Consider the following 23,850-nt stretch of genomic DNA (forward strand, 5'->3'; position numbering starts at 1 on the left):
AATAAAATGTGGGTAATTGTATATTCTAAAGTTCCAGCAATGCTAATTTTGACAGAAGAAAATAAAAGATGGCTGTTATTATCATCATCACTGTTGTATAGTATTTAAATATTGTATCTATCATTATAACCCATTTTCTGAAGGCCATTTAACCAAGAACCCGACAGAAGTAGAACGCTAGTCAGTATTTATACCTCTGATCCACTTTGACGTTGTTAGCAATAATTGGTATATTTGAGTTAACCATGTAGTTGGGGCAGTGATACTGTAGCTTATTGATTAAGGCATTGATCTACTGATTGGAAGGTTGTGAACTCAAATCCTAGAGGGTAGTAGCTCAAGTGGTTAAGGCTCTGGGTTGTTGATTGGAAGATTGTGTTCAAATCCCAGCACTGCCTACCTGCCACAGTTGGGTCCTTGAGCAAGGCCCTCAACTACCCCATGCTCTAAGGGTGCCACACCATGGCTGACCCTGTGCTCTGACCCCAACCCTTCATAGATAGGATATGCAAAGAAAGAATTTCACTGAATGTGTGACAAATAAAGGCTACTTAACCAAGCTGCCATTGTTGGGCCCTTGAGCAAGGCCCTTAACCCTGAATAGCTGACTTGAATAAATAAGAAAAATGTAAGTCGCTGTGACTGAGAGTATTAACTTAATGCTGTACTTTATTTTTTTTAACCAGCAAAACCAGTATAGTGCCCCCTAGTGTAATATTTGCTTACTATTTTTTCTAATTCTTCTTCTTCTTGTTTCTTCTAGGTCCGGGGAGTCCAGTCTTTTTCGCAAAGGGCCAGTGTGGGTGCAGGTTTTCAATCCAACTGAGCAGAAGCCACACCTGAGTCTGTTGAAGGCCAAGATCAACTGATTAAACAGGTGGAATCAGATGAAACTCCTGCTCGATTGCTATGAAAACCTGCTCCTACACCGGCCAGATAAGACTGGACACATATGCTCTAGGTAAAACAAAGTAAAACAAATGTTTCTTTCTGTTCAGAAATGTTTGCTAGTATCATCTGATACCAAACTAGTTTTTGAAAGACTGGATGAACAATCTAGATGCTTAACAATCTATAACAAAAATTGTATGCTATTAAAAGTATTAGCCTGTTGGTGGTGCTAGAGTTTGAGATCCAGAGCTTAAATTTGGTAAGCAGGTATCTAGTGCTGTGTTTTGGCAGTTTGATAAATTTTGTGGCAATTGGCCAATTGTAAACCTGCCAAATGTCCGGTGAAATCTGATTGCCCATTGGCAGTTACGGTTTAATCACCAAGTGATCCGTACAAATTTACTTACAGCCTAGCACAAAGTCTGTTAAAGCATGCAAAAAAGAATAAAAAAAATCCTACTCCATTGGACAAAAACTGTGTTTTTTACATTGGAGTACTGTAGTTGAGAAATGGCATTCAAGTTAGGTTTGACCTTGCAGTGACTAAGTGTATTGTTTCTGACTAGAGGACACTGGGTCACAAGACAATCCTCACATAGTGAATAATGGCTACAGAAAACAGGGTTAGTCTAAAGGTATGGCCTTTTAGGCGGAGCAAAACTGAACAAGTGCTTGGATCCCTTTTACAAATAATAATACAGAATAGTAGATAAGATAAATTGACACGACACCAAATGAGTCTCATATGCTTTAGTGCTTGGACCCAAAGTAATAAACTATAAGCATATCCATATAACCCCAACATCCTGCCCTTTCCATAAAGTTTAATGCTAATAACCTGGTCACAGATGGCTCATAAGGAGTTTATATGCTCCACAGACAGAACTACAGGACACAGGAATATATATTTTGCATGCATTCCTCATAGAGAAATCATCTCCATGACCTGACCACAGATGGCCTCAATTGCAAGATTTAAAAATAAATAAATAATAATAATAATAATAATAGTAATCAAAACGTGATGTAAGATTCAAGCAATGAATTACATCCATACAGTAGCAGATATGTGAGAAGCTGAAAAGGTAAACTATATGATTCGTATGACTGAACTGCAAAATGTCTCCCTTTTGAATCATTTTAACCTTTATGTGACAGAGTATAAGAAATAAAAAAAAAGGCAAAGTGAATACAGACAGAACTAAACGCTCCTTTGTCTCATCTTCCAAACCTTGACATTTACCTTCCTCAGGAATCATGTGGTGAATATAAATTTTATGATTTTATACAGCAGGTGGCATGGTTTATAAACCTGCATCTGGAGAACAGTAGAGCATTGGAAAGGAAACTGAACTGCAGAAAGGTATGTGCATAAAAATCCAGCTCAGCAGTTCTGACAAGAAAATAGCACATGATAAATTAAAAAGAAAAGGAAGAAACAGGATAAGGCGGATAATGAACCTGTTTCTTAAAGGTTCTGCTTGAGCAAATTCAACAATTTAAGTGAAATAATAAGGATAAGTATTTGCACAAAACTGTAAACAGACTGTCATGTGTTACAGATATTATTTAATATTTAATATTTAATTATTATTCAGTTTTGTTCTTTAAGGCAGATTTTTATTCCCTCCAAAACCTAAGCAATTTACTTACTAAGAGTTGAAATGAAGTCCATTCTGAAAGACTGAATAAAAACGCTTCATTCGGAGGAAAGTTTTACTAATTTATATCATACTTTTTTAATATAAACCAGAAGGCAAGGCATCAACAATATTCATAGCAGAAAGTCTTAGCAGAAAGCCGGGATTAAACAACAGACGCAAACTAGAAAAGAGAAGCAAATTATGTAAATCTTGGATTTTTCTAGGAAACAAAATATTCCCCTCTGTCAAGTTTGATTCATAATTGGCATCTTGGCATCTTGGCTTCCAGTTTGTTCCAGGATAAAAACTGGCCAAGACTAAAGGGTTAATGTGAGTCTAAACGTTTTTACCATCTGCAGTGCACTTCAGTCAGCGTCTCATCTCCAGATGCATGAAATCCTTGAAAGTCATTGTAAACTTTCCACTGTGCCAACACAGACGTTTCATTTCAGACGGATATTTGTTGCAGCACCATCACCAATTTCCAGCCTCCCTGAGCCACTCAGATACGCTGAACTCTTAATAAATATTCCAGTTTGAATTGATACAGCTCTCTCTCTCTCTCTCTCTCTCTCAAATCATCAACCTCCTAAACATTTAGTATTTTTCCCCAAGTATGCAGATGAAATCTGAAGATTTCGTTCTATATCCTTTATTTCTAGACCATCATTGTGTTTTCCTTTATAAATAATAGGTGCAAGATGAATACTCTTCTCATAAGCAGCAGTATTAATACTCGGAGTGAATCTCTGCAGTATTGAAACACTGAGTTGTTCAGAAAGAAGCAGTATTAATACGATGATTGAACTGTTTCTTCAGTGAGATCAGTATTAATACTCTGAGTGATGCTCTTCCTCAATAACAAGCAATATTAATACTCTGAGTGATTCTCATCTTCAACTACTATAGTATTGTTACTCCGAGAGAATCTCTTCATCTGTTATTCAAAGAAAAGTGGTGTTAATAATCAGAGCAATTCTCTCCCTCACTAAAAAGCAATATTAATATTTTAAGTGATTCCCAAAGAATGGGATCTTCAGGAACAGTATTAATACTCCATAAATACTCTAAACATTAGAATATTAATGCTGAATCATTTAGATTATTAATGCTGAATCATTTAGAGTAATAATGCTGAATCATTTAGAGTATTAATGCTGAATCATTTAGATTATTAATGCTGAATCATTTCAAGTATTAATGCTGAATCATTTAGACTATTAAAGCTAAATCATTTAGATTATCAATGCTAAATAATTTAGATTAATGGTGAATTATTTGGAGTATTAATACTGAATCATTTAGAACATCAATGATGAATCATTTAAAATATTAATGCCATATCATTTGAAGTCTTAAAGCTGAGTCATTTAGAGCATTAATGCTGAATCGTTTAGAGTAACAATGCTGAATCAATTCGAGTATAAATGATGAATCATTTATAGCATTAATGCCGATTCTCTCCCTGTTTTAGAAGCAGTATTGACACTCAATTATTCTCTGCCTCAATAGGAATAGTAAAAATACTCAAAATGAATCATTAAGAATAGTTTTAAAATTCTCTTCTGAATAAGCAGCAATAGTAATGTCTTTGGTCATTCAGAGTATTATTGCTGATACTTTTACCAAATTAGGAAGAATATAGATAATCTGAGCGATTCTCATCCTCAATAAAAAACAATATTAATACATAACGGTTCTACTTTTCATCAGGAAAGGCCTCTATTACTGTCTGGTAAGGTACGCCTTCAGGATCTTACCCACACTCATGATGACTTTGAAACACAACTTCCAGTTCCAAAGAGGAAGCAGAACAAAAGGTTGTAATGGCCGGTCAGTGACTGAGTGGTCAGGGCCACCTTGGGCCTCTCTCCGGTTCAGGATAATGACCAAAGGATGAAGATGAGATTTAGCAGGGATAGTGTACAGGCTGTACATGTTAGGTCACGGTCACACCATGATGAATTTGCCATTAGTCCTCGGAAAGAAATGCTCTGCTTGTTCTCCACTCGGTCAGAGAAGCATGGATGTATGACCTAACCTTCCGAGTGATCCTATTTTACCGGATCTGGAAGAACCCCATCATGATCTGGAGGGTTTGCTTTCAAATGTCAAGGTCTAAGTGAACAAAACTGAAGGCAACTTTTCTGTATAACAACATTACATGTTATATCTTTGAGAGGAACTTTTTTAAAGACTTCTGCCATCAATGTCATTCGGAATCAGATCAAACATTAACCAGGTGAACATTTTTATCCTCCATTAAGTGAATTATGCAGATATTGTGTGTGTGTGTGTGTGTGTGTGTGTGTGTGACTCCCCAATTGGAGGAATGGAATTAAAACATTGCAGATTTTAAAAACAAAAAAACAAAAACAGCACAGTGTGAAGTTCATTACCTGGAACGAAGCTCCCTTGGACGACCTCTTTGTAAGCCCACCATCCCTCATGAATTTTGGGGGGACCTGGCTGAGCTGGAAGAGGAAAAAAAAGAGAAATTAAGTGTTTTAAAGCTCACACAGCTTGTCCCACTAGTTTCTCAGTCTGTTCATGGGTACTTTTGTACTTATGAGGCATCAGTATGGAAAGGCATTCTTGTACGGCGGGTTTGCCAAAAAAAAGAAAAGAAATGCTTACAGTAAGGTTGTAGTTTATAATTGAGGTGCCTGGATAGAAATCCCACTACTGAAGCAGGCCATGACCTGGAATTACAGGGCAAGATCTGTAGGATATTGAATTCTTACACCCAAACTTCTTTGTCCATACAGTGCCACTCACGGCTTAAAGGCAGGGCCAGAGGTGGCACAGCAGCCTTTTAATAGAAGTGGAGGTGGGATAATCCTTGTAGCAAAAGGACGAGAAGTAATGCAGGACAGGGCTTCAATTTCGCAAAGCAAGGACGGAGGTGGTGAGCGATTCTCCATGTGCTGAGGATGTGTACTGGACAATTTTGAGAAAGAAACAGGATTTCACAAAGGGATTTGGACATTTGGTTTGGACAGGTTGATTTAGTGGCAGAAATAAATACGGAAAAGGTCTATGAGGAACGTCAGCGCTGACGGTCGGATTTTTTTGCGGTGTTATGAAGTATTTTTGACTGGGAACATGATACCTGAAAGAACCAATAACTTTTAATAACTTCAAAAAAGTTTTTATTTACAAATTTAAGGATTTATTACAGATGATATGATGTGTTATCAACCAGAAATTGTGTTTTTTTTCTCCTTTAAACAGCAAGCACAAATTGATGTTAAATTGTGAATAGATAGATAGATAGATAAAAATAAAAAAAATAAAATAAATAAGTAAATAAATAAATAAACACCAAATAACCATTAGCTTTTAAGACTACTACTACTACTACAACTAATAATAATAATAATGATAATAATAATAATAATTATTAAATAAAAAAACACCAACCATTTATTATTATTATTATTATTATTATTAAATAAATACAAAAACATACTAATTGAAAAACAAATAATATAATAATGAAAAATATAAATAAATAAATAAATAAATAAATAAATAAATAAATAAAAACTATATTCGAATTAGCTCCAATTTATTTTTTTACTCTTTACAAAGCATTTTTTTACTCATTTTAAATATATTTAACTATTTTCCTATTACTTTTTTTTTATTCCTTTCATGCAATTTACCTGCTTACAGCATGGTCTCATGTAGAAGAAGCAGAAAAGGAAGTTTGTTCTTTTGAAATCGAGCAAGTCAAAAGTCTTGGGCGAAAGAAAAACACAGGCTTCAATTCATCCTGAAATCAGTGAATAGCTCTTTCTAGTCGCGTACACCTACATGCAGGGCGAAGACATAAAATATATAAAATAAAGAAACTTTTAATTGAAACGGCATCGATTCTACAAGTGTCAAGTCGACCATGACATCTGTACTCCAGCTAAAAAACATATCTGATGAAACAGATTGAGGCTCGTCCCCTCCATCTCCCAGCTTCTCTGTCAGGAAGGATGTCGAAGCAGAACCCATGGTGCGAGAAGCAATCACAATTCATCAGCTCGGTTCTCCAGAGGCGTTCGGGGCTAAATAATGCAGAGGCGTTTTCTAGAGACTGAGGGAAAGATATCGTGCCATGTCTCGTCGTGAGAAAAACAAAGCCCACATACCTACGCTTTAAAGTCACGATGATTAGTAGGGTTGACAGAGAGCCGAGAGGAAATCTCGCTAGCGCGTGATGCTTTTTGACAGCACATGACAGCCAGCGTGAGGCGTTTTGTTCAACTATATTTACACAAAGGAATTGAAGCGGATATTTTGTGCACGTTTTGTTCAATCTGACTGCAGCAGATATGATACGTGCGAAGCAAACACGATGCAAAATAGCTAGCATGCTAATAAACAAATACAAACGAATATCGTCGTCTAGATTGTTAGCAGGTTAATAAGTTGTGAATAAATACAGCTGAGGGCAAGATGTGGTGGTAAAATAATCATTTGTCATACAGTAGCTTTGCTTTTAACTTGTTTTAATAAAGACACATTAATAGACTGTTTGCTAGCTAGCCACATTAAACAATTTCAACATTAGCTAAATTGCCAGCTAACTGGCTTGCTTAGTTGCAAGCAAATTAGCTACAGTAACTAGATTTGTTTACACTAATAAATCAAATATGCTTGCTTGCTAATAAATTAGCTACTAGATTACACCTAAAAAAAGAAATATTTGGTTAACATTATGTTGCGTGTTTTTTTTTTAGCAAACTAGCTATATCAATTGATCAATAAATGAACTGGTTTGACATTTGCTAGCTCGCCATTGAACCAAGCTATTTGTTTTGCTTACACTAATAGGTAAAAGCTTGTTTGCTAACAAATTACCTATTAGATTGCACAAACATTAGCTACATATATATTTGGTTAACATTATCTTGCTTGTTTTTTTTTGCAAACTAGCTACATCAATCAAACAATAAATTATCTGGTTTGTTTGTGTTTTGTTTACATTTGTTGCCAACAGCTTGCTTGCCAACAAATGAGCTATTAGCAATGATCTGTTTATCATTAGCTACATTAAACACAAATGAACTGGTTCTGATTCATCATTAGCTAGCTTTCCATTGAACGTGCCTGAATTCTGTTTGTTTTGTTTACACCTAGTTGCTAAAAGCTTCTTTGCTAGCAAATTATCCACTGGCTTACACAAACAAATATCAGTTAACATTAGCTTGCTTGCTAGAAAACTAACTATGTTAAACAAGAAATTGACTGCTTTGACATGAGCTACCATGGCTAATTGCTTTGTTTAGGCTTAGAGCCTCCTTGCTTGCTTGCAAACTAGCTCCTGAAATACACACACAAATAAAAATCTTACCTGTATTACACAGTGGGTTTGCCGAGCAATCCTGGCTAGCCACATTTTAAGCTAACCACGCTAGCATTATCTAAATAAATAACCTGCTAATTAAACAAAACCCCAGAGTTTTGTGGTCACAGTGCAAGCAGAAGAAAAATAGATGACTGAAATAATTCTAAATAAGAGATGAATTTGATTAGAGATACCCAGCTGACCACGTTATATAAATATAAATAAATCCCACAGTAATTTCCCGCCGAACAGCCGCTATGTGGTAAATAAACACATTGGACTGGAGTTAATTGTCAGAGGTGGCCATTAGTATTCATTAGCACAGCGCCGCAATGCCGCGGATCGTCCGTGCAGCGGGGAAAAACAAAAAAAAGCGCCACAAACGCTGCGCATAAATGAAACTTGACCTTGCCAACAGCTGTGCTTACTGACTTATGAGATAATTATCTCTTACCCGGGCCTGTTTGTGTCACCGCATTATGGATGCAGCTGCAGCGCGGCGATGTTTCAGACTCCGTCCCCGCAGGACTCTTTCAATCAACTCAAATCATCCTGAACGGCCATATAGGAGGCCAGAGCGCGGGTCGGACCGCCGATCGTCCACGTGCACGGAGTCGCTCTTTATTTAACGCTAACGGTTACGATGTTAGCAAAGGGCAGCATCTAAACGAGATTAGCATTATTAGATAAGGAACTGTGTGTGTGGTGTGTGTGTGTGTCTGTGGTGTATTCCCTAGGGAAATACTTTCACAATAAAATCTGATTTATTTCTTAAATCCAATTTTTTTTTCCAATTATAATTTCCTCATCTTCAAAATGAAAGCTAAATGAATCAGATTCATTTCTTCGGATTTGGTGAATATTTACTCACACACACACGCGCCGGTTTTTCACGTTCACGTCGTCGTGAAGATCGTCTAGATTCTGAGATGCTTGTGATAAAACGATTGTTTATAGTGCTTTAAATCTCTATTAGTTCCATTCAAAAAAAAAAAAAGTGCACAGGGGACACAAACTTTTGCACACAACACTAGCTTGGCTCCTGTGCAAAATGCTTAATGGTCAGAATGTAGTATCTGGGTGCATCTAAATATTATCGAGCGTATAATATTAAAGGAGTATGGTGCTTTAGAATTCTGCATGCTGATTGGTCAGCGTTGGTGTTGAATAGTTTTCAGCAGCTGGACAACAGTCTGGATAATAAAACTGCTTTAATCCAACTTAGCAGGATTAAACGTTTATAAATGGCCTGGAAATCTTTTATTTTAATCCAAATTGTGTTAGTATAAGAGTAATAACACATTCAGAGTGGTATTATTTACCCAGTTAAAGCACATCCCTGTGTCTTTAATTTGTAGCTTTGTGATAATCCACTGTTTCTATTTTTTCACCTATTTCTCTACAGTAAAAAGAGTGATTTATTCTAGCGGAGAAAGTATTAGCCCATTTAATATTAAAGGAGAAAACATTAATTATATCTCCCATAAGAGTGTCTCAGTGTAATAGCTGGAAGTAGGACAGGAACATGCGTTCACATTCACCAAACACGCTCTAATTTAAGCAGCCGGAGGATTATATAATGCAGAAAAGACACGAATCATCTCAGGACAAAGCGCACCGTGCTACATTTTACATCTCGCTTCTTTCTTCTTCCTCTGTGTCCCACATGTATCCATTCTGCACACACACACACACACACACACACACACATAAACCCTTATACATCTGCATGGGATTAGGAGATTAGTGGACTAGATTGCATGAACCCCAGCATGAGTAGGCAAGACGTCCCTGCTGTATTTACTGTTAATCCTTTTTTCTTTCCTTTTTTGCCTTTAGCATATGGCTTATGGTTCTGCATTTTAAACACTTGTAACTCATCAAATTAAAAAAAAAAAATGTAAATAAGCATATGGGAGTGAATAAACAAACGAGTATATAAATACATAAATAATAGAAAGAAAAAAAAGATTAAAAGAAAGAAAAAAGTAAATAAAATAAATATACAAACAAAAACAAAAAAATAAATAAATAAATAAATATTTTAAATTTAGCATATGGACTATGATTATGGATTTTAAAACTACACATAAAATAAAAAAAGAAAAGTAAATGAATGAATGAATAACTGAACATGTAAAAAATTATTAATTTTAAATAAATTAATAAACAAACAAGTAAATGAATTCAGAACCAACCACTTGACCAAACTTGGTGTTTCTGAATAATTTTTTCCTATTAAATTAAGGCAGATTCCCCTTTTCGATAGGAAAAATGTAAAACTTAAATCAATGCTATAATTAATGGTAATGTCTCATTAAAGTTCACGATTTCTTCGCAAATTACAAAAAGCCCTCTGACGTCTTATTTCAGTTGAGAGTACCCTATTAAAAAATTAAAATCATTCAATAAAATGCGACATAATAGTCTTCAGTGGATTATGTGCTATTTCATAAAGAGGATGGAAGCCATTTTAATTAAATTAATGTAAATGTGATAATTACATCCCTGATTATTCATACAGCAGTATATTAGCAATATACACTACTAGACTGATTGCATCGCTTATTTCAGTGCTTTCCATTTTCTCATGTATATATTCATCACTTCAGTCTTTTTGACTGTTTGTTTTCGAATTATCTCGTTTTTACATCACATTGCAAGTGCTTAAAGGCGGATGGTATAGACTGTATTGTTAAAAAAAAAAAAGCTAGAGTACTTCTTAGGCATTTCTGCTCAAATAAATAAACAATAAATAAATAAATAAAATAAAACAAAACAAAACAAAACACAATAATATAAAAAAATAAAAATAATAAAAATATAAATAAATAAAATCTGCCATCATGAGAGGTGTTTAAAAGAAGTTGGTAAATAAATAAATAAAATAAAATAAAATAAAATAAAATAAATACAAAATGTAGGGTGCTTTTGGGGCATTTATGCCCAAATAAAAATGAATGAATGAATGAATGAATGAATAAATAAATAAATAAATAAATAAATAAATAAATAAATAAATAAGAAATAGGATGCTTTTTAGGCAAGCTTGCCCAAATAAATAATAAAATAAAAAGCAATAAAATTAAACAAAAAAAGAAGATACATTTTCTATAAACATAAAATTAAATTAAATCTGGCATCCAGAGAGGTGTTAACTACACACAGGTAATTTGAGTAACCCGACTTCGAATATGAGGAACTTTCCCATTATAAACTTCACCTTACAGTAAAGCAAAACTGGGTCTTAAACAAATTCTCTAAGCAATACATTTGGTATTTTACCTCAACAGAAGTCATCCTTACTGAAGGTTTATAAATATAAATTTAATTTATTTGAAAATCATCTCCACCTCTTTACAGCACCCACAACACTCAAGCATATGAGCCCTAACGTATAAACTAATGACTAAACAGACACCATATACCACACATTTTAAAGCGATTAAAAGCAGCATCATCAACAACTTCTAGACAGATGTTCACAACAACTGGATTTTTAAAACTTTGTAGCTGAAAATACACAGCTCGCTGCTTCAATCAGCTCGGATTCGAGTCATTTACTAGTATTTTGCAGCTGTAGCATCTTTACTCCAGACATAATGAGCCAACTTAAAACACAAATGTAATGAAACATTCACAGAGGTATTGAGGATTTAGAGATGATAAAGGAAGCAATTTTATATTCGGTGAGCACGGGCATATAAAACCAGTACTTCATAACCTCAAAGTGGGTACAGCATATAAAGCTATTTCTTCATATGCCCATTTAATGCTTCTGGAGATTTGCTTTAGTGTGTCTGAGGGAAGCAGGTCATATTTTACTGCTAGAGTATAAAAAGTTTTACTACTTTTTAAAGCATGGCTGTAAAACGTAGAAATTAATCAGGATTTTCAATTTGCCTTGACACCAGTGCAGTATAGAAATGAAAATCAACTTACTTAAACTTACTCTGACTTAAATGTCAGTAAAACTTGCCTAATGAGTAATAATATAATGAATTAATATACAAAACAAACAAATAAATAATTTTTTTTCCTCTCAGCATATGGCCTGTGATTATGCATTTTAACACTTTCTATACAAAAAATGAAAAAATGAAAAGTAAAAGAATGAATGAATGACTTAATACATAAAAATGAAAGAAAGAAAGAAAGAAAGAAAGAAAGAAAGAAAGAAAGAAAGATTTTTTGGACTTATACAACTATACTTACACTCTTCAAACGTCAGACAAACAAACAAACAAATAAATGAATGAATGAATGAATAAATAAATACATTTTCTTTGCCTTCAGCATGTGGTCTATGCTTATACATAAAATTAAAAAATGAAAAGTAAATGAATGACTCAATGAATAACTTAATATACATAGAAAGAAAGAAAGAAAGAAAGAAAGAAAGAAAGAAAGTAAGAGTTGTAAATCAGCTTACTTTAACTCTTCTAACGTCAGTAAAACATGCCTATAAATCTCTCTTTCCTAATGCGGGGGTAAATAGTTCTCACTCTCGCAATATGGACTCTGCTCTTTGGAGGAATTAGACACAGTATTGTACGGTAATTAATAAAGTCCTCCAGTAATAATGGACTAAACGGATTAACTGTCCAATTTCTTTTTTAAGTGGCTGGAAATGTCAGGGTACGGCGTCAAAATGAAAAAAAAAAGAAACAATCACTCGACGGTCCGAAGCAGCCTTGCTTCTGGTAATTAGTTTCAGATTTAACATATTTATTATGTTATATTATGTGACACGGACAATGATCTTTGGGCAAAAAAATTACAAAACTCAAAAAGTTAAAGAGTTCTCTCGTTCTCCAGCTCGAATGCTTAGACCTCCTCTGAAGAGCCGCTATTTGAAGTTTTCGATGATGTGCCTTGTTCTAGGATTAGATGTTGGAGGTAGGCTCTGCAGGAGGCAGACTTTTACACACACATAGCCTTTATTGTCTTCCTGATCCTGAAAGTGCTGATTCATTTTCTATAACCGCATCAGTTTCTATGGTAACGGCTAATTTGCGGGGACTCGTATAGCTGGACGTGCCGTGATAACGGATTAAAATGTGTTTCTAGTGAACAAAAGACATGGTGAACTTTTTATTAATGAAATGATTAACGCTTTAAAGAAGGAGTCTCCAGTGTTAGGGCTTTTGTCTTGATATTAGAAAGCCTCAAGAGTAAAGATTATAGGATATTTTTTGTAACCTGATTCTTGTCATATTACCTTTAGAGTAAAGAGAAAAGAAACGCCGAAGCTGTTAAGACTGTTTATACATAACTGCTGTAGTGTAAGTGATAACAGGAGCTGAATCGACATTAACATTAATTCAATTTATTTATATAGAGCTTTTAACAATGGGCATGGTCTGAAAACAGCTTTAAAAAAAGAATAGAAACATAGAAAAAAATGATAAAGTTTAAAGTGAAGTTATCTCTAACATTTATCCCGCATGAGCATGCCTGAGTTGACGGTGGTGAGGAAAAACTCCCCGAGATGGAATGAGGAAGAAACCTTGAGAGGAACCAGGCAACCTCATCCTCATTCGGGTGACACTGGCTAAATGTAAATAATGTCCTTTCTACAGCAGTTTATATATTTACGTGGAATTGTGCACCCAAGAGCTCTTGAGGAATAAACAGGTCAGTGTAGTTTCTGAGTTTATTAGAGACTTAGCTCTAATCCCTTCCTGATGAAATCTGACCGATGCAACGGCAGTTCACAGATAGTCTCCGAGTGCTTCCAGTCCACCTAGATCTATTAAGTGTCACTATAAATGCATAAAAAGTGTTTTACTCAGTGGCAAATTTCTGTGATATGAAAGAAAATACTCACAGCATCATGTTGATTATTTTCCTATAAGAACACACCCTAATGTAATTTAATCCTTTATTCATTATACAAGTGCTGTACCGTGCAGTTCTTTCCTTCTCATAATATCCTAGCTCGTTAACACGCTGGGATCAGAGCATATGATCCAGGGCAAGAGCACTTGGGAAGGGCAAATGGGTGGAGTTTGGCTCCAGTACGAAAACGTAATGAATATATAAATCACTTCATCGTGATATCCAGTTAACTACGTACTCACAAGCAGTCCTCAAGGCCTCAGCGTGGCTCATGCCAAGACCATGTAATTAGCAAATAATATGGAGCAAAGGGATAATGTAGACAGGCTGGATAAAATTTTTTGGATGAATATGCTGGGATCCTTCATTACATGCTAGCTATGTCCAAGCTAATTCATTCTAAGCACTGTGTAGGCTGTCCCTAGCATATTTAATGATCTTATATACAGCATCTCATCTATGTTATCACTTTTCCTATGTTCTTTCTATATATGGAACACATTAAGCAGTTCTTCCTCTTCCTTGTGTTGCATCATTCATCATGTGGTCAAAGTAACTGTCAGGAATCTTACCAGCGTCACTTGTTGTACTGGAGTGTGTCGATGCAATGGGCACATGCAACAAAACCAGAGAGTACAGTAAGCATGCACAGTATACACCAATCAGGTATAATATGAGCAGTGACAGGTGAAGTGAGTAGCACTGATGATCTCCTCATCATGGCACCTGTTAGTGGGTGGGATATATTAGGCAGCAAGTGAACATTTTGTCCTCAAAGTTGATGTGTTAGAAGCAGGAAAAATGGACAAGCGTAAGGATTTGAGAGAGATTGATTAAGGGCCAAATTGTGATGGCGGATAGACCACTGGATCAGAGCATCTCCAAAGCTCCAGCTCTTGTGGTGTGTTCCCGGTCTCTAGTGGTCAGTATCCATCAAAAATGGTACAAGGAAGGAACAGTGGTGAACCGGAGACAGGGTCATGGACGGCCAAGGTTCATTGATGCACGTGGGGAGCGAAGGCTACTGTTGCTCAAATTGGTGAAGAAGTTAATGCTGGTCAGAATACACAGTGCATCACAGCTTATATAGCCGCAGACCAGTCTGGGTGCCCATGCTGACACCTGTGAACTGTCGAAAGTGCCACCTCGCAACTTACAGGACTTAAAGAATATGCTGCTAACATCTTTGTGCCAGATATCACAGTACACATTCTGGGATCTAGTGGAGTCCAAGCCTTGGTGCATCAGGGCTGTTTTGGCAGCAAAAAAGGGACTAACACAATAGTAGGCAGCTAGTCATAATGTTATGCCTGATCAGTGTATATTCTCATGAAGGTTTCATTTTTTACACAAGCTATCATCTAACATATAGCATCCTGAAGTCTATACACAAGTGCTGGCTACATTAACACCCCAAACCACTTCCTTCTCCAACGCTGTGTCCCAAAGTCCAAATTATGGTCATGACTGTTCATTAACTCTTTTCCAAGAGACCAAAAAACATATGGTTCAGCATTGAGTGTCTTTGTCATGTCCCACTCCAAATAAGTATTAACATGAAGCTCATATGAAAGTAGACACTCATGACTTCAAGCATTTGTAGTTTTCTGTTTATATCTAGCCTACTATTGGCAATACATTCATAGAAAAGTTCGAAATAAAAAAACACCACTTATTTTTTTAACACCAATGTTTCTTTCTTCAAAGTAAATGTTGATATCAAACCCATTTCTACTCTCCGAGATGCTCCAAGTGCTTGTTCATGACTGAAATTTCACAGTATTATTTTCAACCATTAAAATTCTGTGTGAGGTTAACCAATAGAGGGAAAAACACGCGTCTAAAACACACTGAAAGCCATTTTAGAGTCAGACTCACATCATTCATTTCTTTACACTGATTGTAAACATCCCATATATCCCCGGTTTACTGGTATAAAGGGTTAAAATGCAGACTTGTGTGAGCGATCGAGGGAATGGAGGTGTAAAAGCAAGCATTTGTTTAAAAAACAAGACCCTAAAGCTTTATCACCTCCCAGAAAGATCCTTTTTGTGCTCACTGAGTTGCTTTAGCTAAGGCTCTCTATTCAGAGATCCGGTTACAGAGTTACAGACAGTATCATTACTCACTCAAACACTCGTACAGATCGTTTCTATCAGCTAGGCACCAGGGATAATTAGAAGTCATCGTTTGTTGCATCCAATGAAAACTTAATCTCCATTTTCCATGTAGTTTGATTTAAAAAATAAAAAAATCGCATTGTTCATGCTGACAAATTCAATTAATACACCGTGATGAAGTTTCAAATGCTCTCTAGCTAAAATATAGATGAGGTAGCTGTAAAAATTATGTAATTGATCTCGTATGTTGCTTTAATCGTATAATTTATTTTACAAATGAGGACCCCGTGACCAAATGTAGACCATTTGGGGCATTCATGATTATTCAAGAATTTAGCAGGACTTCAGTCTTTAGTAAGATGTTTTTTAATGACTACAGTACAAAGAATATCAATCCTATATCAATCTGAGATCAATCCCTCTGTGCCCTCTGGACACAGTATCATTTTCCGTCAATGTTTCTTGGACAAATCCTGCCTGCTTCATTAAAATTTCCATTTACATTTGGTAGACCCCCCTATCAAAAGCAATTTATGAATTTATGTAACTGAAGGTTAAGGGCCTTGCTCAGGGGTCCTTGGAGGACTTGGGAGTCAAACTCACAAACTTCTGATTAGTAATTCAACACCTTAACCACTAGACTACCACATTCCCTTGCTTTTGTTTGGTCAGAAACCAATAGATTGCTATAAAAATGCACAGGAAAAAACACAGGAAAATAATCATTCTACACTGAAAAACAAGGAATATCTGATCAGTCAGAGAACATATTAAATACCTGTTTCCATAAAATATTATTAAATATTTGTCGTTCATTCACAAAACGTGATTTCATCACTAATACAATAATTCATTTAAACGAATTTCTAAGTTGAATAAATTGTAGTAGCGACCAGGCTTCGATCCCGAGTTCATGTTGGAGCCCAGATCATCAAATTGTACCTTATTATCTAAAATTACTAAAAAAGTACTTTCCATTTCCAGCAAAAATGAAGTGATATCGAGCTTTAAATAAAACTTCCTGAAGCTACAGGATATACAGAGAGCTTTATTAGGAAATAAAAAGGATGTGAATGATTTGTTTAACATGACTCTTCTTCACTGTATAATTAGTATGTTATAATTTATGTATGTGAATATATTCATTGAGAAAACTCCTTGATTGACTGTGTATTGTTTCATTACCCCTCTTGTCTTAAACTATATTTAATTGACAGGATGAGCGTTTTTAAGGCGTATCAAATGAATAACGATTAACGAGGATATCGATAACGACTGGCAAAACTCGGTTGGATGATAAACTATTGGTGCAACCCAAATGACAAAATGTGTTACTTCTGCATTGGCAGATCCACCTCTCTAAACAGAAATCAGGACTGAAAGAGGCATTTGGCTGATGTAACCAGTTTCCCTGCTCCTCCAGACAGGAACACGAAATCCGATAGAGAGAAATAGGTCTATTATTGCTACTGACTGTGACTCCTACATATTAACTATTTTGGAGCTTCATGGGAATTAACTACACTCAGAGACATCTTGTTATTCTTGAAAAACAGCAAGGAAATGGTCCAACTTGATTAATGTCACTTGCAAGCAAAGCAGTGCAGCCAAACGCCATAAGCAAAAGCTAAACTGACTCTTGGAAATGTCAGATCTTTAAATAACAGGAGCTTTTTTTCTTCACAAACTTATTTGTGATTGAAAGCAAAGTGTTCTTGACTGAAACATGAAACGCTTTAACTTTAAATAAAGTACATTCCCCAAGCTGTATTCATTCATTCATTCATTCATTCATTCATTCATTCATTCATTCATTCATTCATTCATTCATTCATTTATTTATTTATTTATTTATTTATTTATTTAATTTTTTTCCTGGTCTTTTTACTCCACAGTTAAAAAACGTTCTTGATAATTATTAATACAGTTTCTATAACAGCTGATCCGACAGTCACGGGTGTATATTAACGCGTATCATGGTTTCTATGGTAACACTTCATATACAGGGCCTTGCATGGCCTATGCTTACCATAGTCTAAGCTAATAATAATACAAATATATATATTGTTAGTTCATGAAAAACTTGGCTGATTGGGCAAGACATCCATCACTCAAGATATACAGGAAGTCCAGCAGGCTGTAGCAGTAGAAAGTTGATTCATGTGAGTATGAACGCAGCTCTGCTCTTATAGCATTCCTTACATCCTTTAATCTGAAATAGTTTTGTCTTCGAAAGACCCCTGCATACTTTAGGTGTGTTTTTAGAGATCGGAAACTAACCTTAATGCCATGATATCAAAATCACGCCATATGAACGTCCTTCCTCAAAGTAGCGCTGAATGAATTCTATTTTCTTATAAAGATAAATATATGTTTGTCATTTTCTTTAAAAAATTCAAAAGGTGCACTATTGAAAAAAATGGTTTAAAGTGAATGTAGAACTCCACACATGTACAAGAAATAAAGTTAGATACACAATTTCACAACTTTTTGTATATCTTAAGGGACAGATGTCTCGTCCAATCAGCGGTAAGAATTCTATTCATAAACTTTACCAGCCTTTTCTGGTTTGTCCTTGTGTTTTTACCTTGTCTACAGTGCATATACAGCATACTGGCATCTCATGAAACCTTGATATTGCATTAATATAATTAAATTAACACATGGTTAAAAATGAACTACTCTCGAGTTGCATCTGAGAAATCGAAAAGAACGCCTCTGACTACACTGTAAAAATGAGTAATTACATCTGCGTAAATGAGTCTGTCATAAAGCCAAACAGGCAGTGAGAAAAAGCGGGGTAATGGTCCGCTGCAAAATTCACAAAACATCGCCACTAATAGCGAGACACAAAGATGATGGAAGGCAAAGATATTCTATTCTCCATAAAGATAATGAGAGAAATATTGATATTTAAACTCGTCACAACAGAATGCTTGACTCACTTTGGAGTAATTGATTATTATTATTTTTTTTTTTTTACCAACAGTATGGTTTATGTGTGATCAGATATACAGTAGCATCTCACTGATAGAACAGAGTCATGAACAAAAGCAGCACTTTGATGACTCACCTTTCAGATGTAGGTAATAGACCTGTTCCATAAAGCCCTGATTTCCCTAATGGGACTTAATTAATCCTGGTTTTAATCATTCACATCATAAATTAAGGTTTTATAAAACACTGCTAACTAATATCACTATGGCATCTTAGATACAGTTTCAAAGCTTATCAGTGCATTAGAAATTTCAGCTAAACATCCTGATTTTGTTAGAGGAGGCCATGTTCATGTTCACCATTGAATGTCTTTGTCATGTTTAAATCCACATTAGTGGTTAATATGAAGCTCATAAGAAAGTATTGTAGAATTTGTAGTTTTTCATAAGTATTTTTAGTTTTACGTAGCCTACTAGGGGCGATATATTGATAGAAACCGTACTCTTTAAAGTAAATACTGATATCAAATGCATTTCTGCTCTCCAAGATGCCCCAAGCGCAACATTTGATCTTTAACCAGTAAAAATCTGTGTAAGGTTATCCAACAGAGGAAAAAAACACATGTCTAAAACACACTGAAAGCCAATGCTGACGCATTTTATATCAGACTTGCAGAGATAAAAGAATTATTTTGTTAAATTAAAGTAAATTTCCATTTTGGCAGCAGAGTGGAACACACGGTGTACTCGTAAAAAGGGTTTTGAACTATAATCTAGTTCCACGTAACCATTATAAACTGTAGAATTTTGTAATGCACAGTTAGATCCAACTAGAATAACAATTGAGGTAGTAAATGTACAGTAGAATGAGAGATAAATTGAATTAATTGTTTACTAGAAATCCTGACATCAAGTGATTGGTGGTAGGTCAAGTGGTGAAGGTCCAGGGTTGTTAATCGGGGTTCTAGCTCCAGCATTGCCAAGTTGCCACCATTGGGTCCTTGAGCAAGCCCACAACCCCCCCCCTGCATCACGGCTGACCCTGCGCTCTGACCTCAATGCTCCAAGGATGGGATGTGTGAAGAAAGAATTTCACTGTACTGTAATGTATATGTGACAAATAAAGGCTACTACTTAATTGAAATGGACATTATGTAGAAAAAAAATGACCAACACCTTTACTCCTTCTTGTTACTCATTCTAAGCCTCGAATACCTTTGCCCTAAAAAACACCATGACCATGTTTGGCTTAATGCCAAACTTTAATAAGTATATACACAGTGACAATTTTCATAATTTATTTTCATCATTATTTGCACCAACACAATGGATCTGAAATGAAGCAATCAAGAAGTGAATGAAGTGTAGACTTTCAGTGTTAATTCAACTGGTTTAAGAAAAATATTGCTTTAACCATTTAGAAATTACAACCTTTTATGTTTTTTTTATACATTTTTTTTATAAATTGGACAGTTTGACTGATTTGCAGGTTCATGGCCAGATGTGGTCTGTTTCCTCACTGTTTTATGACAGGTATGTGGATGTGATAGCTTAGTGGTTTGGTGTTGGACTGATGATTGGAAGGTTGTTAGTTTGAATCACAAGGTTGACCAAGCTGCCCCTGCTGGGTTAGGGTTAGCAGGGCCACTGAGCTTAACCCCTTAACCCTCAATTGCTCAGTTGTATTAAAATAATAATAATAATAATAATAATAATAATAATAATAACAATAATAATAATAAAATGTAAGTTGCTCTGGATAAGGTCGTCTGCCAGAAATGTAACATAGGAGATTCAAGGTCTGGATTTGGCAGGAATTCGTGGGAATTCTCAATATGTTGTCCAAAAAGTTGTTGATGCAATTGAAGGACACTATCATTAGACCAAAAAACAAACCCGTCAGAGATATAGCAGATGCTTTAAGAGTGGTCAAATCAAAAATGTAATGTATTCTGAAGTAGAAGAAATGCACAGGTGAGCTTAGCGACACTGCAAGACAACATGGATGATTGCTGAATTCTTTCAGTGGTGAAGAAAAACCAATTCACGGCATCCAGCCAAGTCAAGAACCTTCTGGAGGAGGTAGGCGTACTGTATCACTCTCAAAGACTACAATCAAGAGATGGCTTCATGAATGTAAATACAAAGGGTTTACCTCAAGATGCAAAGCACCGGGAACACTCAAGAACAGAAAGGCCAAAGCATCTGAAACAAGATTCTTTGGAACCAGATTGAGGGAAAGAGAAGAATGATGGAAGAAAAGGAAAAGAAGGACTCATGATCCAAAGCGTACCATATCATCTTGTTAAACATGGTGAAGGCAGAGGTATGTCCTAGGCGTGGATGACCGACAGTGCAGTTGTCTCACTGGTATTTATTGATGATGGGACTGCTGATAGAAGCAGCAGGATGAAGTGTACAGAGCTGCTAGACTTTCTGCTCAGATTCAGCCACATGCTGCAAGCCTGATACAGCGCTTTACACTACAGATGGATAATGACCCAAAACATACTGCGAAAGATCTTCTAAAGCTTGGAATGTTCTTAAATAGATGATTCACATGATCTCAACCCAGCTGAGCGTGCTATTCACTTAGAGACGATAAAACTAAAGGCAGAAAGAGCCACAAATAAGCAGTTACTTAAAGGCAACCAAGTTATGTAAAGATCTGAAATCTCAAGGGAGGAAACACAGCATATGGTGATGTCCATGGGTTCTAGACATCAGGACTTGATTCAAAGTATTAGTAAAAATGCTTATATTTATAATTATGTTTAGTTATTCAATTAATTTTGAGCCTGTGAAAGTGGAGGGACTATGGCTGCAATTTCTAAACAGTTAATGATTTTTTTCTTTTCCTTTTTTTGTTAAACCCCTTGAATTACAAGGTCTACACTTTAATGACATCTTGATTGCTTTATTTCAAATCCATTGTGAGGCAATTTACCAAAAATGAGTCGCTCTGCAAATACTTACAGAACCGACTGTGTTATTTATTTATTTATTTAGTTATTTATTTATTCCCACATTGCACTAACAAGATTCCTACCATCAGTCTAACAGAGGGACAGATAAAGTGATGTCATACATCAGAAGTCAGAAAATGGGCCTTGGGTTCATGAGAATAAATGTCTAAATATGACAACCAGGAAGGAAGCAGTTAAAGACATATGACCTTGCTGTGACCTTGATTCTGTTTGGAAGAATTTCTCATTTTTTGGGGGGAACAAAATCTAATCTGCTTGTTGTAAAAATCATTATAAATAAATAAATATTTCTAATATACATCCTAGAAAATATCCACATCTGCTGCCATGCTTGAAGTGACAAGATTCCCAGAAAATCCAAAAAGAAGCCACAAAATAGCAGAAAAATGAAAAATGTTTTATTTTACTCACCCTTGTACTTTTCCAGAACTCGGCTTGGTCTTCATGACGCTATTTGCCATCATGCTTAGAAAAGTTTTTTTTTTTTCCTTTTTTTAAACAAAATCGAGGTTCCTCCAGGAATGGGTGGAGTCATGTGACACTTTAATGACCCACAACTGCGCACCATTCAGCTAATCATCGGACTGAACTGTTTCGCCTTCAGATCAACATCTTTACCGCTCTAAAGATTTATATTTTAATCACTCTCAATATGTAATACACTCTTTTATTAGTTTATAATATAGTTTAAACTCCCAAAATTGAATCATATTACAATTTCTAATAATTACTGCAACAGTCCAATTTTATTTTGGGCTTTTATTAATTTTTACTCATGTTGATTACTAGCGATCGCTTCCTGTTAAAATTATTTTACTTATTATGTGCCATTTTACAATTTCATTTTCCTTTATTAACTTTCATTTTCCTTAAGGCTTCCTGTTTATTGCATCTTGTTTCCAGATTCCCTTCTACACTAAAAGACCGTGGGCTGCATTTTAATTGTATAAATGCTAGCATGTTTACATGTCATTCGTGCAACGGGAAGACGTTTTATTTCTAATTAGATGTTATGTTTCACCTGATGTGATGCTTCTCTACATCTACAGCATCAAAACAACTCCATAATTTATGATGAAACAAAGCTGCTATGTGCTTATGAGCATTTGAGTGTTAAGTCTTGATACTCATGAGGTGAAAATTTAGCCAGAGACGCAGATTATTTATCAGGATAAATCACAGTGTACCTGAACTTTGGTGTAGAGTTATATTAATATGGAACTTTGTTGTATTGTAAATAAGACGTTCTGGCCTCTGGTTATGAAAGCAAACACATCACCATAGCACAGATTGTTCTTATTACCTGTAGGTCTGTATTTACCCAAGAGAGAGAGAGAGAGAGAGAGAGAGAGAGAGAGAGAGAAATCCAGCTTCTCATTCCTTCTTCATTTTCATAAATCCCTATATCATGCAGTGCTGAGATGTTTCCACTCAACATTTCATCCTTTGGCACGTTGATTGATTCTGGTTCTTCTCGATTCTGATTGGTCAGAAGGTGTTGTTTGATGTTCTAAAACAGCAGCTCTGACAACAGCATAGCTACAAATTACAGGTTCATATTCCAGCGTTATCGTTCCTATAGTAACAGCCCAAGCACAGAGACTCGTATGATGGATGCTGTACGTATTCTAAGCCTAACAACAGAGAACTCGGTGTGTAATCATTGAAATGGTGATGGTTTGCACTTTCTGGTTTCCTGGTAACGTGACAGGCTGCATTTATGTCTTCTTATTGACTTGAAGAAAGAGGGGAAAACATGAGAGGCTGGTGAAGGAACGACTGTTTACAGCTGTCTTAATGTAATGGAAATAACTTGTTTCACAGACGTTCCTTGATAATTAATGTAGCTGAAAGCAGATAAAACGTACAAAATGGTGATCATTAGTAAATCACTGGCAAATTGCTGTGGTCTCAGAGTGGTTTAATCACCTTGACGTTGATTTTTTTTTATTTCTTTTTATCCATTTTGCTTCACACTGATGAGAAACTCTATATACAGTACCATCGTTTTTATTTTATTTTATTTTATTTTATTTTATTTTATTTTATTTTATTTTATTTTATTAAAATAAAGAAGCAATTAGTTAC

The 23,850-nt window shown here is 35.5% G+C and overlaps 1 protein-coding gene across 1 annotated transcript in view; it reads right to left on the reverse strand.

Moving 5' to 3' along the window:
• Positions 1-23,850, reverse strand: part of ca10a (carbonic anhydrase Xa) — a 228,034-nt gene that overhangs the window by 199,351 nt on the left and 4,833 nt on the right. Inside the window, exon 2 of the mRNA XM_058407127.1 lies at positions 4,934-5,008. Coding sequence (XP_058263110.1) covers positions 4,934-5,008 — 75 coding nt within the window. The remainder of the gene's footprint in view (positions 1-4,933; positions 5,009-23,850) is intronic.

This window comes from Hemibagrus wyckioides, linkage group LG13, assembly GCF_019097595.1.
Source record: "Hemibagrus wyckioides isolate EC202008001 linkage group LG13, SWU_Hwy_1.0, whole genome shotgun sequence".
NCBI classification, from domain to species: Eukaryota; Metazoa; Chordata; class Actinopteri; order Siluriformes; family Bagridae; genus Hemibagrus; species Hemibagrus wyckioides.